This window comes from Hydra vulgaris, chromosome 01 (assembly GCF_038396675.1).
Source record: "Hydra vulgaris chromosome 01, alternate assembly HydraT2T_AEP".
In the NCBI taxonomy this organism is placed as follows: domain Eukaryota; kingdom Metazoa; phylum Cnidaria; class Hydrozoa; order Anthoathecata; family Hydridae; genus Hydra; species Hydra vulgaris.
In genome coordinates, this window is record NC_088920.1 from 27,190,001 (window position 1) to 27,209,383 (window position 19,383).

General features: G+C 26.3%; 1 protein-coding gene across 1 annotated transcript in view; it reads left to right on the top strand.

Moving 5' to 3' along the window:
* LOC100210554 (histone-lysine N-methyltransferase 2A) overlaps window positions 1–19,383 on the top strand; it is a 100,968-nt gene that overhangs the window by 54,596 nt on the left and 26,989 nt on the right. The window contains exons 9-15 of the mRNA XM_065787796.1: window positions 2,283–2,336; window positions 8,533–8,847; window positions 9,368–9,628; window positions 9,948–10,027; window positions 10,132–10,252; window positions 11,998–12,186; window positions 12,366–12,451. Coding sequence (XP_065643868.1) covers window positions 2,283–2,336; window positions 8,533–8,847; window positions 9,368–9,628; window positions 9,948–10,027; window positions 10,132–10,252; window positions 11,998–12,186; window positions 12,366–12,451 — 1,106 coding nt within the window. The remainder of the gene's footprint in view (window positions 1–2,282; window positions 2,337–8,532; window positions 8,848–9,367; window positions 9,629–9,947; window positions 10,028–10,131; window positions 10,253–11,997; window positions 12,187–12,365; window positions 12,452–19,383) is intronic.

Consider the following 19,383-nt stretch of genomic DNA (forward strand, 5'->3'; position numbering starts at 1 on the left):
CCTAGTTCTCAAAAACAACTTGAATGCAAATTAGAAAATTTAAATGAAGTCAAAGAGTTTTTTAACAAAGAAAAAAATTGGAGTTTTGATTTTCGAAACAAAACTGAAGAAGATTAAAAAGACTATTACAAATGTAATCTTGTAAAAGTTAAAGGAACTCAAAGTGCTGCAAGCATTTATCTTTTGTATGACAGTTTCTCATCTAATGTATTATTATACAGACCAACTTCACAACACACATGATTCTATTGACACTAAAAGAGGAGGTAAACTTTCTGAAAAAGTTCAGTTAGAAATCAACAGACTTTTTGATATGCAAATGAAACCTAAACAATTTCATGACTATTTGGCCAAAAATGACTTTTGTGTACCATCTCAAACACAACTGAATAACATCCTTGCAAAATTGAGAAAGAAAAAGTTTGAAGTCACTAACATCAGCCTAGGTGAATTGGAAAAATGGCTTATTGAAAACTCTTCAGTGCCAAAAGATAAACATACAGCATTTATTGTGTCCTATACAATGACATATGATGAAGAATGCCTTTTTAGATTCTTTGCTTCAACCAAACATTTGCTTAGTCTTGTCAAAGATGCAAAGATCATCCATCCTGATGCTACTTACAAACTTATTTGGCAAGGCTATCCAGTTTTTGTTGTTGGTACATCTGATTCTGACCGCCATTTTCATCATTTTGGCATAGGAGTTTGTATGTCTGAAAAAACTGGAGATTTTATATTTTTATTTGAAGCATTGAGAAAAGGTGTCCAAAATATTTTTGAAGTTATAATTCCTGAGGTTTTGGTTTCTTATGCTGCTCAATCCATTCAAAATGCTTTTAAGTTAGTTTTTGGTGAAGAACAAAAAATTGTGATGTATTGGGCACACATATACTGAAATGTTTCACAAAAAATTAAATCCATGGTGAAAATAGAGAACAGAACATCAATTTTGACAGATATTGAAACATTACAAAAGTTATCCAGCCCAGAATCTTTCTTAATTGCCATCAATCTGTTTTTCAAAAAGTTGGATGACCAAGAAAAGTGGGATGACCAAGAACATTTGTTTTTACTCTGCTTCAACACACTAACTCCAATCGGTATGAGGGCTATAGGCATTTCACCCCAACCACTAATAACTGTCTTGAGTCATGCAACAGAGTAATTCAAGGTGAGTACACCTTTCATGAACGATTTCCTATAAGCAAGTTCAAAGTTGTTGTTTTTGCAGATGATTGAAAACTGGTCCTTTGGTTACAAAAATAATCTGAAATTGTTTTCAAAAACAACAACAACCAGTTTGGCTACCAAGACATCAGCATACCAATGGGTAAAATCCAAGAAAGAAATTCGTACAGAAAATAAAGAAGCAGAAAATTTGTATTACATACCAAGTGGAGAGAAAAATGTAATTAAAAAAGGAGACATTTTAATCTACAAGAATCATAGTCATGCCACTTTCGATGTGTTTGTTAAGAACCAATTTGGAATTTGGGTGGTTGAGATAAAAGATGACAATTGGCAAGATGCAGAATGTATTTGTCCTCATTTCTTCAAAAATTACTCATGTAAGCATTCAGTAGGAATAGCAATACATTTGAAACTGTACAATCCACCTCTTGAAGCCAAAAATATTCAAATGCACCAAAAAAGAAAACCAGGTTGTCCAAAAAAAGCTCAAAAAGCCTTTGCTGATTCATTGAATAATTCCTGATGGTTATCTGTAACCCTGATCTAAATCTATTGGATAAAGTATAAAGTTTATGTAAAGATTAGTTCAGAAGAAGTTTATGTGAATTTTAAACATCGATCTTCAAGTCAAATAAAACTAAGTTTGGTGAAAACATTCGTTTAATTCAAAATAGGTTATAGTTTCTTATGGAATTATTTTCCAAAATCTATTTAACACTTGAAGCATTTTTTTTAAAAATTTTTTCTACTGAAAAACAAAAGTTTTCTACTTAAAAGTTTAAATACCGGAAAATAACTTTACTGGTAAAAAACTGATTTCTTACCGCAAACATTTTACTGGAAAAAAGTTATTATTCTACCGGGAAAAAAATTAATTTTTACTGGAAATAAGTTACTGGAAAAAAATAAAGTTTACTGGGAAAATATAAGTTTAATACATGAGACTTTATTGACAGCCGTTTGAATGTAATAAATTGATAATTAAGATTGTAAAATTTTTTCATATTCTTTGTCTAAAAAATAAGATTTTAAAAAGGGACAAGCACTATTTTATTCTGTTCCATTATTTCATCATTTTTTTATCTTAGGTTTGTGGTAAATGTGTGAAGTGTGTAAAATGTAACAGAAGAACTCCTGGTGATGTCAGTTTAATTTTATTACTTTTTTTACTTTATTTTTTAATTATTTTTTATTTTTTGTTTTTGATAACTGAGTTTTTTTTACTCAAGCGTTAATCAGAATCTTTCTATATGATATTAGTGCAGATAGGATTTTCTAGAATTCTGCAAAATCTGTTAATCTGTTTTTTATTGCGTTTCCTTTACTTTCTTTTTTCTTTTTTAAATTAGTTTTCCTTTATTATTGTTATTATTGCCTACTAACAGTTTTTTCCCTGATTTTGTATTATTTAGGTTTTAGAAATTGTTATGAAAATTAGTACTTATAAATTGGTTTAGTTTCTTATTTATTTCTACTGCATAGATATCACAAATCCTTGTAGAATAGAATTATTGTAACTCTATTATAGTAGTAATTTGCAGAATAGAATTATTGTAACCCTATTATAGTAGTACTTTAGTTAATTATTTATTATGAGATAAGACATCATATTTTTTTCATTCATCAACTGTTTTTGATGCTAATAAGTTATTTGGTAAATTGTTCAAAAAAGACACTATTCGGTTGCTGAAGAAATTTTTGCTGTAAGTATGTTGAGTAAACTCTCTGTACTCAGTGTGGTTCTCCTCTGATATTTGAAGATTCATTTTTTAGAGTTAAATAAAAGGTTTTTGAGTTTAGATGATACAAGATTATATTGTTCAAGTTTGTTTTTATTTTAAAATATTGGATGAGATCTCCTCTAATTCATCTGGTTTTGAGACTTTCCAACCCTAAACTCAATAAACCTTTTTCATAAGACTTGTGCTTAAGACCTGGTACAAGCTTCATGGCTCTTTGCTGAACTTTTTCAAATTGTTTTATTTCATTTTTTTAATGTGGATTCCAAACTGGTGCACAAATTTCTAATTCGGATTTAACATAAGTTGTATATAGTTTAGTAAATGAGAAATTGTACCAGAATTTAAATGTCCATTTCAATATACCTAGTTTTGAGTAAGCTTTATTGGTTATCATTGTGATGTGGTCTTTCCATTTCAGCTTATTACTTATGTTGATACCTAGGTCCCATTCCTGTGTCATTTTGTTTATCTTGATGATTGTTCCATTGTGGGTATTTATATTTAGTGGGATAACTTGATTTATTTGTTCAATTAATTTTTTTGATTTGATACTGTAAACTTTCATAACTTTACGTTTTTTGTAATTTAATTTCATGCTCCTTTTTGTCCATTTAACTAGTTTATTAAGATCATCTAGTAGCATTTTTCGATTTTTTTGGTTTTTATTATGGCAATTTACAATCATCTGCAAATAGTATCTGCAAACTTTTTGTCATCTTGCAGGTACTGTGAACTAGTTCAGGCATGTCATTAACAAATAGATCGAAGAGAAGTGCTGAAAAACTTTGTATTGTGGTACACCACATAATACTGGAAGCCATTTGGAGACTTCATTATTTAATTACAACTCTTTGTTGCCTGTTTGAGAGAAAGTTGTAAATATTTTATAAATATTTTGTCGGAACCATAAGTTTTTACTTAGGCAACCCTCGGAATTAGGGTTGGCATTCAGCAATGCCTACCTAACTGCTAACCTTTTAGTGTTTGAGGTTGGCAATTTTTTGCTGACCTTGTTGTTATGTTTTATGGTAAGACCTTGGTATCTAGTTTTTTTTACTGACCTGATGCCTACTTCTAAAAGATTGAGGTTGGCAAATTTTTGCCGACCTCATTTTTCCTAATCTTGAGGGTTGCTTAGCAGTTAGTTTATGATCTACTGTATTGAATGCTTTAGCAAAGTTAAACCATTAAAGCATAAAACCAATTAAAGCATTGGTCACACATCTATTGATTCATCTGTTGATATCATTACATCTATTGATTCAAGCAAATTTGTAAACTTTTCTTTAGCAAATAAGTTATATATATTTAAATAATTCATTCAATAATAATAATTATTCATAATTCAAGTCATCTTTTATTAGTTTTTGCATTACTTTACTAAAAACCAATGATGGGTAGATAGGTCAATAATTAGTTGGATCATTTTTTTCCCCCTTTTTTTTTTTTTTTGGAATTGCTGTGATGTTTATTTGTTTCTATAGTTATGGGGTAGTCCCAATGTTGTTTTGATAAATAGTAAGTAGTAGGCTAAGAGCAGAACTGCAGTTTTTTAAAATATAAGGAGTAATGTCATTGCAAATGAATTGCTGAATTAAGTAAGGTTTAGATTTTAGTTTTGATTTCATTCATTTTAAGTTTGTCTGAACAGATTCCCCAATAGTATTTTTTTGTTGAGTTCATTGTAACGTTGCTTCCATTTACTTAATTCAGTGTAAAATAGATGTTCATTTTCAATTTTTTTCTTATTAATATAAACATTTTTGAAGATATCGATTTCTTTTAATTTTTTCAAATTACTTAATTTTGAATTACTAACATTTGAGTGTCTATGCTGTCTAGTTCAAATAAAATTAGGTCTGGACATCCTTCTGGTCCTTTTTTTTTTTTTTTTTTTGTTAAACATATTATGCTTTTTGTATTGTTTAATAAAAGGTTGACAATGATCCATTTTAGGAGTGTTTTGATTCTTTGTTTATCATTTTCTAAGGTTGTGTTTTTTTCTTCACTAGGTGAATCAGTAATACCGCTGACAATGTTTTTTTTTTGGTGTTGAGTTCATTGGTAATTTAAGCCATCATTACAACTTCTGTTTCTTTTGGTTTTGGAATATTTTTGTTGCTTCTTCATATGAGAAGATTTTTGATTTGTCTGGTAATGATTCTTTCTGCTTCAAGAAATTTCAGTTGTTTCAAAAGCTCTGAAATAATTGATGATACTTTTCCACACCATTTGTGAATATTTTTGATAATATCAGCATTTGCGCCTTATAAATGATTGTTGAAATTTTACTGGGGCCGGGTTTGATAAAGTATAACCCGGACCGGGTTTGTGACCGGGGCTGCATAAACATTTATCCATCTTAAAGTGTATTTTTTAAATTCGAAATTCATGTTATATTTTGTATATATGCATATATAAACATCATTATGATCAACATGATCATTATAATCATCATTGACATCATCAAGATCATGATCATCATTATCATGATGATGATGATCACCTTCAAGCTTTTATGCTGTTTCTCTAATATAAACAATCTAGAGCATTTTCTTTCCTTAACTGAAGCTCATTCATACAAATGTAAGGCACTCTCTTCAAGTTTTCTTACTTCTACCACCACCATTTACTCCTGAAGCCGCTATCTCTCTACATGCAGATACCTTGAAATCAAATTTAATCTTCTCTAATAAATGTTGTTCGATACAACATTTATTAGAGAAATTTTTATTAGAAACATTTTTTTCTATTCAGTTTAAGATTATGCCTCCTTTTCTTGCCTTGTTAGAGTCACACCACACATCCATCTGATCACCTTCTCTTTCGGCAAATACTAAACCATATAAATACTAAAGTTTATATAAGTATGTAAGGATATTGGGTGCCATCTGAATAAATAGCAAACATATGTTAAAATCCATATTATGTATGCATAAATGTGCATCTTGGAAGCTTTTATTCCTTCTGGAATAAAAGTTTGGAAGTTTTTTTCCTTCTCTTCAATTTTAAGTCAAGTTTTGTTCTACTCTACACTTTTCACCATCTTTAGCAGTTGCTTTATTAAACCGTAATCATTTTTTTCATCTTTTTAAAAATGAAAGAATAAATGTCCTTTTATTATTGCAAGAAGCCAATGTATAAAGGTCTTCTCTGATGTTAAGCTCTGTTATTCTCAGTTTACTAAATCTTGTATCTTATCTCAGATGTTAAGTTCTAGAGACATTTGGAAAATCATCAACAGTGTCATTAACTAAAGTAAGTCTAACATTCAATTTCCAACTCATGGATCTGATTTTTTTACTTCTCCCTAGAATAGGGCAGAGTTATTTATAAAGAACTTTTCCTCTAACTTGACTCTTGAATCTAATGGGCATATTCTTTCTGTCATACCATTAAACATATTAACCCATTGTTAAACATCCAAATCACTCTGGCTTCTAATGCCAAAGTTAATTCTCAATTAAACTAAAATTTGTGCTTCAGATAATATTTCCATCATAGTTTTGAAAAAAGCGTTATCCAGTAACCTCTTCAATTTTTGCTAAACTATTAAAAAGTGCTAGATAAGTGGTTTCAATTTTTAAAAACTCTAGAAAATGCTTTGACCTCTCTAACTATCCCTACAATTAACCTTTATTATATTATTAGTTTCTTTATATAAAGTTTTTAAGATTATTAAATCATTTCTTTCTAACTGCAGAATTAAAGTTATTCTTGAAGGCCTACACTCTACAAGGTTCTATCTTTGCTACTGTATCGTTTTTTATCTATTATGACAATCTTCTTGAAAATTTTACATCCAAAGTGGCTCTATTTGCTGGCGACTCAACTTTATACTCTTGTCTTGACAAAAGTTCTTCACTTTTTGGTATCATAGAACAAGCAGCTGATTTTTTATCTGATCTCTCTTCTGATTTTAAGTCTGGACTTAAAATCCACAATTTTTGCAAGACAACAAAACTCATTTAGTGCAAAAAATATTACAATATTGTTGGCATTCCTATATTGACGGATAACAACCCTCTTACTCTCAGACAAAGTTTAAAAGCACATTGTAAATGTAATTAGACCTGTGCCAAGTAATTAATTAAAATCCTTAATCTGCCAAGCTTGAACCACTCTCCTATTGTCATAAGGTTGCATTTCTTTCTTTTTTCTACAAATACTATCATGGTCAATTGTCAAACAAGCTATCATCTTTATTACGATAAACCAAAACTCATTCTTGCTTGGCTTCTTATTCAACAAGTTGCATTCTTTTGCTGTATCTGTCCCTTCATGTTATAAAAACTTTTATTAATCCAGTTTTTTTTTCCTTGAACGTTAAAAAAATCTTGTAACTCTTAACCATCTTCATGTTTTTCTTTTTTATTTCACCTACAGCTTTAGTAAGTCTTCAGTAAACTGTGTCCTAGCTCTTTAAACTTATCCTCTATTTTAAAGTAACTCATAACTTAATAGTGGTTACTTGCAACCTTGGAAGTAAATTAGAGTTTGAAATATATATAAATATATGCCAGTATTTAATAAATAGTAAATGTAAGCATAAAATTATAATGTATTAAGTATTTTAAAAAAATTTTCTAGCCCCAGCTATCTGCCCCTGCTAAATCTTATAATTTTGTTGGGGCCAATTCACCTCTTCTAAACAATCATAGTCTATTTCCATGACTATTTTACTGGTTTAAGAGAGGGCTACCACTCTGAATACCATTGGACTACATCTGGTCTCTTAAGTAGAAGGACTTCCACCCTGAATAGCAGTGAATTACCTTCTCTATAAATATAATACCTTATTAACACAAATTTGATGATAAGATTAGATGTTTTTTTCCATATTTTTTTCTAATCTTGATCTTTATGAAAATGACAATCTTTCGTGTTGTTATACTTCAGTTTTTACTACTTATTGCGTTGTATGAATATAACTATTATGAGTTGTGTGAATATAATTATTATTGAGTTGCGTGAATATAACTATTATTGAGTTGTGTGAATATAACTGTTATTGAGTTGTGTGAATATAACTATTATTGAGTTGTGTGAATATAACTATTATTGAGTTGTATGAATATAACTATTATTGAGTTGCGTGAATATAACTACTTATTAAGTTGTATGAATTAAGCAATTTAAATATAAAAGTACAAAAGTAAAAAAACTTTATAAAACCTTTTTTTATCTTTACCTCCTCCTTAGATTTTTAGTTACTCAAATATTTTCTGGTCATCAAATGTCATCTATGATTATAGGGGAAACTTAATTTAGTGTAGCTTTTTTTTTAAGATTCTAATGTAGATAGGTACTTATTGTAGAATAGGTATTTAATGTAGATTAGGTAATCAGGAATTCTTTACTTATTTTATAGTAGGTTTCAATCCATGACATTTTTTGTTTGTTTGTTTTTGTTTTGCTTGTATAATTTAATCTACAAGTGTAAAACTGATTGTATACTTTACTTGTATTATTTTTAGTAAAAACTTTATTCAAGAAGTTGTGGTAGAAGTTAATGACTTTGTTTTAAAAATAAGTGTATGTAGTTTGAAGTTTTTTTCCAATAATGATTATATTTATAAATTAACCATTTATTTAGAATAAGTCATCAAGATGGATGCAGAACTTTACCATGTGTGAGAAATGTGATTTCAACTGGAAGAAAGGAAACTATTGTCCAGTTTGTTTAGTGTTATATAATGATGATGATGATGCATTAAAGATGATGTTTTGCACAAAATGTGAAGCATGGGTTCACATGGAGTGTGAGGGAATTACAGAGGATGATTATGAAATACTAGCTGACCTTCCAGATGATGTTCCATATTTGTGTAAATTGTGTACTGGAAGTAACAAAGAGAGTCAAAAATGGTTTATTGCAACAAGGACCGAACTCAAGAATGGCTTTTTAAAAGTAAATACTAAATTCTTTTTTTTTAACTTATTTTATTTTTTGAATAAATCTTTGAGCATAGATTTTATAAGAAAAGACTGCGTGTGATTTTTTTGTTTGCTTGAATAAATATCTATATATAGGTATTACTTTCCCAACCATTCTTTTTCCTACCATAATCCATCACTTGATCTATATAAGCATTTGTCTATCTCTATTTTAAAATTGTTCCATTAGCAACAGAGTATTTATATGTAAGTTTGTTGTAGTATATACAAAAATAAAGATCTATAAAAAAGTTTATACAAGTAGGTTCATGTTTAAAAACCTTTTACAAAAAACACTTATTTAATCTCTTTCTTTAATATTAAGTGTCTTCCTCAACAAAATCATCAGGATACCAAAATTATTATTTGGATAGTAAAATATATTTAATAAATAAAATAAATTGAAATAAATAGAAAAAAATTAAATTAAAAAAATTTTCTTAATATAAATAGTAAATAAAAATTACATTAAAAAAATTAATGTTATTTTTCAGGTATATTCAAGTGTTACGTTAAATAAAGATTACAAATCATTACGTAAGGTTTTTGGTGAAAATAGTGTGATGGTATCAGGATTTGACACAATGTTAGATAGTATTCAGTCATCAAAAGTAAAGGATGTGCACGAGTTTAAAAATATGTTTCTGAAAATAATCAATGAACTAAAAATATTGGTTAAAGAGATGCAAGTTGTGGATGTATTTGATTGTTATATTTTCAAACAAGTCAATAAATTATTTGTTCAATACTTAAAGGTAGGGTATAATATTTTTCTTTATTTAAAAATAAAGAACTTTTTTTTCATTATTTTAAAAGAAACAATATCAAGAATGTTTGAGAACTTATGTTTTTTATTAGTGAAATAAAAAATAAACATAATTTATAGTTTTAAGCCTTTTGTTACAATAGTACATAAAGACACTAGGTTTAAGAATAATTGATTTCAGTACTCCTAAATTAATTGATTTCATTACACCTAAAATACTTTTTAGATGGGATAGTTTTTAAAATAGATGGGATAAACTAAATAGTTTAGATGGGATAGTTTTTTAAATAAAGAGTTTTTTTTTTAAGTACCTCAATGATGTTTTTCCCTGGCACTTGGCTGATAAATCAATCATGTCAAATACAGAATATCCAGTAGTTGTAAAAAGGTAATTTGTTGTTGTTGTTGTTGTTTTGTGTTTTCCTTTTTACTTGAAGATTTGTTTCAATTATATTACATCTTCATTTTGCCTCAAGTTCTGTTCTGTTTTAGCAATTCTGTAAATTACGAGTGCACTCCTTATATTTCAAATTATGGTGATCACACTTATTCTGTTACTTCGAAGCTTGAAGAAAATTTTGATACAAAAGACCTTAAGGATAGTTTAATAACCGTATGTAGATTTTTCATGATTTGAATCAAGGTTGTTACTTAAATTTGAAAAAAAAAAACTTGAAATGAAAACAGGAATGAAAAAAAAGTATTTTGAATATTCAGAGGGAACAAAAAATAAAATTTTAAAAGTGTATTTTTTACTAATTTGATGTAATTTATTAAACAAAGAAAATTCTTTAGATTTTTCAAGTTTTTATATAATTCAGTTAATGTATACAATCTTTAAAATGTCATCATTTTCATGATCAAACATCATCAATGATGTGTATATATCTGTTTATAGCATATGTTAAATAAAAATTGGCACAACTAATTTTTTAAATGATTCCTTGCTTGTGAAAAAAAAATTCATTAAAACTTTTTGCCAGTTATTTAACTTCATAGCAACATATTTTTACCATATTTGGTCATTTCTTTTGTGTGTCGTTAAAGCTAACTTTTATTAGCTTGAAGTAAATATAGACTTTGGCACTCATTTTTTCTCAGGCAATACCTAATCGTGGTTTTTAGATGGTAAACATCAACATTCATGTAATGCCAAGAATTGGGTTTTTATAATTAGTTTAACTTTATTCTCATCAGAAAGTGTGCAAAAATGATTTTAGAAATGAAAAAAAAAAGCAAAGATGATTTTTAATTTTGATTAAATTTCTTTTTTTGTTAAAAAGATTATTTTGTCTTTTTTTGTATCATACTGTTTTAAAATGCAAATGTAGACCATCTTTTGACATTCAGAAATGATTAGACTTTTAGAACAGACATCTCAGCTCTTATGTCTAGCTGATGTGCCAACTCTTTGTCGTACTATTGTTTGGAAAAGTTGAACTATTAGACATTATATATTAATGTTTGAGATTTAAATTAATGTAGAGAACTTTTTTTCTTTTTTTTTTTCTTCTTATATCTTTGTTAAAAATTATTTGTTTATTAGAATATAAAATTGTAAAGGTATTTAAGAAAAGTTTCTAGATAAAAAATATATCTTTGCTTAAAACTTATGACATTTTTTTGGTACTGACAAAATTTGTTAAAGCATTCTTAAAAAAACTTTTAAGGTTAAATTAAAAGTTTAACAGATATGATATTTGGATACTCATTTTACAGCTGCATATGCCATCTGGATGACAAGGAAAAGCATATTAAAAACTGTTACCTTTTTTTGTAGTAGACAAGTTTGATGTTTGGAAAATGAGGGTAAAAGATCTTTTTTGGTAAAAAAGCTTCCTCCATGTTTTTGCTACTTGCTGACTCTTGAGATGAAATATCTTCCTTTATAAAATAATGAAAAAAAAACATATCGCAACTTCAATATAGACAAAAATAAAAGTATCGCTTAAAACTTATTAAAAATAAATCCATAGTAAATACTTTGTGTTTAATTAAATTAATTAAAAGATGAAGAGTATGCTTTCATTTTGTGGTGGTTGTGGTACTGGTAGGCTGTTGTCATGTCTGACAGTTGCTGTAGATAATATGTCTAGATATTGAAGAGTTTGTCTCCTTTTAGCTTTTCTGTACTTTGTAATATCAATCATAAAAAAGTAACTGTCATTGTGCTGGTTCTTCTGCTCTCTCCATACTCTGGAAATGGTAAGCCTTTTTTCTACCTCAACCCGCTTGAGCAATTTAGCAGGATACACATATTACATGAGGCCCATGGTTTATTCTGATCCAATAAAAATAATAATTTTTTTTATTAGGAAAGTTTTTTTTTTACTATGTATGTGAATTTTAATAATGCAGGATTTGAGAAGATGTATGTTTTGTGGTGTTTATGGTGATGGTGAACTTTGTGGAGCAGGTCGTCTACTTTATTCTGGGGATAATGAATGGGTACATGTAAATTGTGCTTTGTGGTCAGCAGAAGTGTATGAAGATGAAGAAGGAAGACTGAAACATGTATATGAAGCAATTAAACGAGGAAATAAAATTGTATGAAATGTTTTATTTAATTTAGTTTATTTGAAAAAGTTATTTATGCATGATTTTTTTTTACTTTTTACCAATTAGTTAACACCCTGTTATGCCTAAACCATTTTATTTACATCAAATAAAATAATACACCCAAATCATAATATTTACACAATTATGTACTGAAATCTATTTTTCAGAAATGTGATCTGTGTGATCAGTTAGGAGCCTCTGTTGGGTGTTGTTATCAAAAATGTCCAAAGAGTTACCATTTCATCTGCGCCAAGTAAGTTGTAAAATTAAATTTAAAGTTAAAGCTTTTAGGCACAAGTTATGAGTCATATTGAACTAGAAAAGTGCAAAAAAAAGCATTTTCCACTGTATGCCATAAAATATCACATGTAAAACACTTTTTTTTGTGCATTTTTTTGTGGTTGATCAATTAAAATAATTATGTTTTGCGAATGTTGTGCAAATAATGGCTGCTGTTGTTCTTTTGAATATTTTACGCATTAACAATGTTTTCATAACTCTTAAATTAACCATCAATAATAATATTTTATGCCATACCGAAATAGGAAGCTGTGAGGGCTTCAGTATATAAATCAACTGAGGGTTTATTGTTCTGTTTTTTTAACAAAAAAAATCTGTTTTCTTCAATATTCTTTATTTTTTCTTCTTTTTCTGATAAAACTGTTTTAAGTCTGAATTTAAATGTGCAAAATATATAAGTAGAGTACTGATCTAAATGTGCTAGGATAATAATAATAATACATATCTATATATATGTGTATATATATATATATATATAATATATATATATATATATATATATATATATATATATATATATATATACATACACACACATTTAAATGGGCAGAAATAAATGGTTTTTAATTACGTTAAAAATAAATAACTTTGACACGTATCTATACTAATGTTTTATATTAGCAACACACTTTTAAATTAAGTAACTAATGATTTTAATTAAAGTATCAATATAAAGATTTTTTTTTTTTTCAAATTCTTATGTAATAAAAAAAATTTTTAATTTTATAAGCAACGATTTTAAAAAACAATTGTCTTTTTAACAAACTTTATATAAGAATGACTAAAGTTAATACACTCAAAGTTAAAACACTTTATATTATTGAACTCATTTAAACAAAGTAACAAATTACTGCTACAATTTTTTATATAAAGTATTAATAAATATCATATATATATTTTTATACTTAATTTATATATATAAATATATCATATATATTTTTATATATAAATACAAATATATTTTCTTATAGTTATTTAAGTATGTATTTTTTATTATGAATGTCTTTAAATAAAAAAATTATTTCAACATTATAATGAAACAATTTAATTATTTTTTCTTTTGTTTTAAACAATTGTTAGATGTAAGTTATTACTTTATTTAAATGAGTTTTGCATAATATTATAAAAACGTTAGTAAAGATAACTGGTTTAAAGTTATTTATTCCAAACTTATTTTAAATAATCTTATTGTTATAGTTTATTATTTGTTTAATTTTATTCTTTTGATTTTAGTTTTAGTTAAGTTATTTTTATTTTATTTTTCGTTATTTTTTTTTATGAAGATTTTTTTTGCTTTTTTTAGGGTAAGTTTTTTTTATTAAGTTTCTTTATAGTTAAGATAATTTTTCAGCCCATTTCTAAAATGTATACAAATTTTCAAAGCATTTTAAAAGCTGTGGTCAAGTTTTCAAAATCAAATAATTTTTGTGTGGTCATATTATGGCATGAAATTGCATGCCTTCCTGGCCAAGTCTCTCTCTCTCTCTCTCTCTCTCTCTCTCTCTCTCTCTCTCTCTCTCTCTCTCTCTCTCTCTCTCTCTCTCTCTCTCTCTCTCTATATATATATATATATATATATATATATAATATATATGTATATATAATATATATATAATATATGTATATATAATATATATATAATATATGTATATATAATATATATATATATATATATATATATATATATATATATATATATATATATATAATATATATGTATATATAATATATATATATATATATATATATATATATATATATATATATATATATATATAATATATAATATATATATATCAGTCTTCTCCATTTTAAATTGAATGCCAGCCCTTTTTTCATGCATTTTTAAGTTAGCCTGTGCGATTTAAAAAGTTCTTTTTTTTCTGCTATTTAAATTAAAATAAAAATAGCGAAAAGAGTGCTTTGAATAAATACTAATAAAAGATATAATGATTAAAAAAAAACTGGTAAAAAAAAGTCATTTTTCATAAAATTTGAACAAATTAACGAAAATGTTTAATCGCCTGCACACCCACAAAAACTTTTGTCGCACAAGGGCTCACCTAAGTTTTTTTTTTTTTTTTGTTAATTCACCTCCCCAAGGCCCAGAAGGCCACTACAGACGAGGAGGCTACTTAACTGTGGTTATAACCCTCTCTCAACTCTATAACTCCGAAACACGAAACTTGACAAACAAAGCCACTGCGCGGAGAAACAAGTTGAGCACGGTACTACTAGGGATCGGGTGGGGATTGAACTCGGAACCTCTCGCTTATCAAGCGAGCGCTCTACTACTACACCACTACCGCATTATCACCCTAATATATATATATATATATATATATATATATATATATATATATATATATATATATATATATATATATATATATATATATATATATATATATATATATATTAGGGTGACAAATAAATGCATTAAAAAAAAATTTTTTTTTCTTATGCTCTCAACCTTTTATTTGGTACCTTTCAATGAAAAATTGATATTAGAAATCTTTGGATATGATCTGTTGAAAGTTTAGGAGTTGCTCAGCCCACTCGATGTATTTAAGGATGTTATTTTATCTTTTCTTGTAGATTTAAACATTTTACTTGCCATATCTGGTCTGCATTCTATATATATTTAAAAACAACAATTGCTGAAATGTTTTGAAATTAATAGTGTTTTTTGAAATTCAAAATTGGCAAGTGAGAAGAGCTATTTAAGTTAAAAGTAATCTAGAAGTAATTCAAGAACTTTTACGAGCTTTGTTTTGTATTTTATTTTTTTTACAAATATATATATATATTTTTAAAAAAATTAACATTAATACAAATTTACTTCCGAATTAACAAGCTACAAATAAACAAATGTCAATTTTGTTCAAATTCATTTTAAAAATATGCCATTCGATAATTAATCTAAAAAACTAAAAAAAACAGTGATCCATAATATGGATTATAGTATTGTATTACAGTAAAAAAAAAATAGTATAGTAGGTCTGTTCTAAACTAACCATTTACATGCTTGTTATTTAAAGTCTATTTCAATAGATTAGTAAATGGTAAAAAAATTATTACTACAGCTTTAGCTTCAAAAAAATGATTAAAATGATATACTTTATAAACTCTTATTACAATAATGTAAAATCAACAGGGGAGAGGGGTGGATGATTATTGGTTTCTCTGACCAGGCCCCGGTTATTGCTTTTAAAGGAGTTTACAAAAAATTTAGTTTTATTTTTTTTTTCTAAAGAGAATTGGCTCTTTCCTCAAAAGTGTTGCAAATACAGACTAAACTAATTTTTAGATAAACATGTTTATAACAAAAGTACCTCAATGACACTGAGTAAAAATACAATTTTCTCTCTGTGTTTTACATGTTTTTAAACTAACTTAATTTTTTTCTTTAAATTATGACCCTCTAGTTTAATCCTCCTCTAAGGTACGTCCAACAAAATTATTATGGATAAAATAAAAAATTATCAAATAAAATGAACAAATTATTTATCATAATGATTAATAAATAATATAACAAAATATGTAAAAAATATATCTTTTTAACAAATTAAAAAATACATAGGAATTGTCAATTTTGTTTTTCTATATCACATAAATACGTCAGATGATAAATTTAAAATAAATAATGTATGACATAATATAAAAGAAAAAAATAAATCACATATAAAAACTGAAAATCTATTTACCTGTTTATGGTAACCTTTTTTTTTTTGTTGTGATATTGCAGTTGTTATAAATATTTATTGAAAAGTCAACTATAAAATCTGTTTCAAAGAGCAAAAGTATTAACAATACTAAAGCTAAAAAATGAAATTAAATTATAAATTACATTTATAGCACAATTTTGTCTTAGCTTTTTGTGAATGATTAAAAGGAGTAAGTTTCAGTGATAAAATTATCTATTATTATTTAACAATAGACACCAACGGGAAGGTAAAACAAACTATTAAATGCTTCTTGAATGCTCTTGAACATGCAACAATTAGTTGACCATGAAAAAATATATTTTTTTTTAGATATACACCAACTCTATCAAATGTTTGACCTTGACTTTTATTAATTTTCTTCAAATCTGACAGGAAACTGACAATGTTTTAGAAAGGTAAATAAAAATTTGATAAAGCCAACTAAATTCAAAAAACAAATACCTGTTTACCACCAGAAATAAATACATAAACTTTCATTCAAGAGTCATACCACTACCCAGGTTTGTGATCTAAATTTCTGAGTAACATACTTACATAATCATTTTCAATTTTAAACGATGAGGAGGCATATCTGAAGGAGTTAAGCTGTTCAAAAAAACTACAGGAAAGTTATTTCTTTCATTAAGTTCATTTTACCTTTTCATGTAGGCATTTAACCACTTCTTCATTGATTTATAATAAAACCACATTAGTGGGTATTGAAATCACACATTTAAAATAATCATCTTGTTTACCTTTTTAACAATAGAATCATTTTCTTTAACGATGTATTTGTAAGGTAATTCAATGAATCCTTTAAAAGGATCTTCCTCCTTGACAGATATTGTTCCACTACCAAGTATTAACAGCCATTTAGAAAACTCTCATTCCTCATTATGTACTTCCATATTATATGAGAGCACATGATGGAGATTATATCTGTGCCAATATTGGGACAGGAAATTTGAAGTAGCTATGCAATATTGTTCCAATTGTAAGAAGAATTGCTGCTATACCAGTACATGGAGCTGTAGCAGATTTAAAATCTTTATTCATGGTTATAACAATCAAATAATTACATAACCATTTCTCCACTACCAGCTGGTTGATCCATGAAAAACTATTGAATTAAAGATTTGAAGATTTTATTGACACTAAAGATAAAAAAATGATATACCTTAAAAAAAAATATCTACAATGAAAATAAAATAAGTAATAATACTTGTAAGTTTTTTAAAATAGGCCATCACCAAAAACAATAGGCCATCACCAATGGTCACCAAAAACAATGCTAAATTTATTAATATGATGAGCTTTACTTTGTTTGGATTGTTAGATTAATCTATCTTATACTTCGACGATCTTTTACTTCAGATTTTTTAATAACTATACTAATACTAATCATAGCATAATTTTTACTTAATTTTGGTGCCATCTTTTTTTTTTTTTTTTTTTTCAAAAAAAAAAAAGAGAAATTTCTTATAATAAACTAAAAGTTCTCAACAAACTCATGGAACTTGTGAAGCTTGTATCACTTTATTTCACTTTATTATGACTCTTGTTTCAATAAAATGAAACACTTACAGTAATGACATTTTTTAACTAAAAAAAGCAACAACAACAACAAAAATATAGAAGGAAATATTTTTTAACTATTGTTAAACTTAAATTTTCATATTTTTTTATATTTAATTGAACTTTGTTTTTTAAAAAAGTCACAATTTATGCCAATTTTAGTTTGTGCACATAAACTTAAGTTTAGGTTCATTAGTTTAGATTCATAAAGTACTAACTAACTTAAAATATATCAAGTTTGAGTTAAAATATACTTGTATTAAACTTAATAAGATATTCAAACAATGAATTCTATGACAAAATTTCAACTAAAATGCAATTTACTTGGAAACACTTCAGCCAATAAAAAATGGAAGGTGAAATAGAAACAACTTGATGATGGATACAAACCTTTGTCATTATTTAAATCTTTACTATCATTACTTGTTTTCATTTTTAATAATAAAAAAAAACAATAACAAACATCAAGAAGAAAAAAAAGCCAAAATCAAAAAATCTCTTAATAATCAGCTAGCAGAAATGCTATTAAAGTAAACAGAAAAGCTAAAACAAACAAATTCAATAGATCAAATAAAAATCAGCACTTGGTTGCTGTAAACAAATTCAATAGAGCAAATAAAAATCAGTTGCTGTAAAATTTTAAAAGCTTATAAAAAAATAAAAAAAATTTCAAAAAGTTCAAAGAAAAGTTAAAAAAACATTTATAAACAACATAGAAAAAAAACAAAAAATTTAAATAAATATAAACCAAAATGCAATAATTCAAAACAAATACATAAATGTTTTACAAAAATTAGTACTAATAACACAGATTGTTGAAAGTTGAGAAATTGAATTTGAGAAATTTGTAACATTTATTTTTCGTGTTTGAAAGTTGAGAAATTGAATTTGAGATTTAAATATTTGTTATATTTGCATTTTTACTTTTACTTTTGTTAACTTTTTTAAATTTTTAAATTTTTTTTTAATTTTTAAATTTTTATCAAGTAAGTAAAGCAAGTAAAAATAATTACTAAAAGTAATATTGTTAAAGTATTAAATACGTTACTTGTTCATTACACTATAGCTGCAACTTAAACTTTAATTATAACTTAATTGTAACAGTAATTTACTTACGCTATTTTAAGCTTCTCAAACAAAATCAACTTGAAGTTTTTCTCAATCAACCCGCGTTGTTTAGTAAAAGATCTATTATACAGAAAACAGAAAGATAATATTCAACAGTTATTGACATTAAACATTCATTAAAAGGACAATATCATAAGATGCGCATTTTAGAAAAAGATAAATTTTTAGAAATTTTGCAGAATCTCAACTAAGTAACTAACAGTATTAAAAATTGACTTGAACAACTTGATATTTAAGATAATGAACTTATGATAATGAACTTATGTGAACAATTTATCAAAAAAAGGAATTTTAAAATGGAATTTCTAAATAATTTTGAATTTTTTTTTTTACATTTAGATTGGTGTTTTTTTTTTTTTTTAGAAAAATTTTTCTGAGATTTTCAATATTTTAAAAATAGTTATAAAATTTGGTACTTTTATTATAAGAGACTTAAACTTAAATATCTAGGGAATTAATAAAAAAACAAGAAATA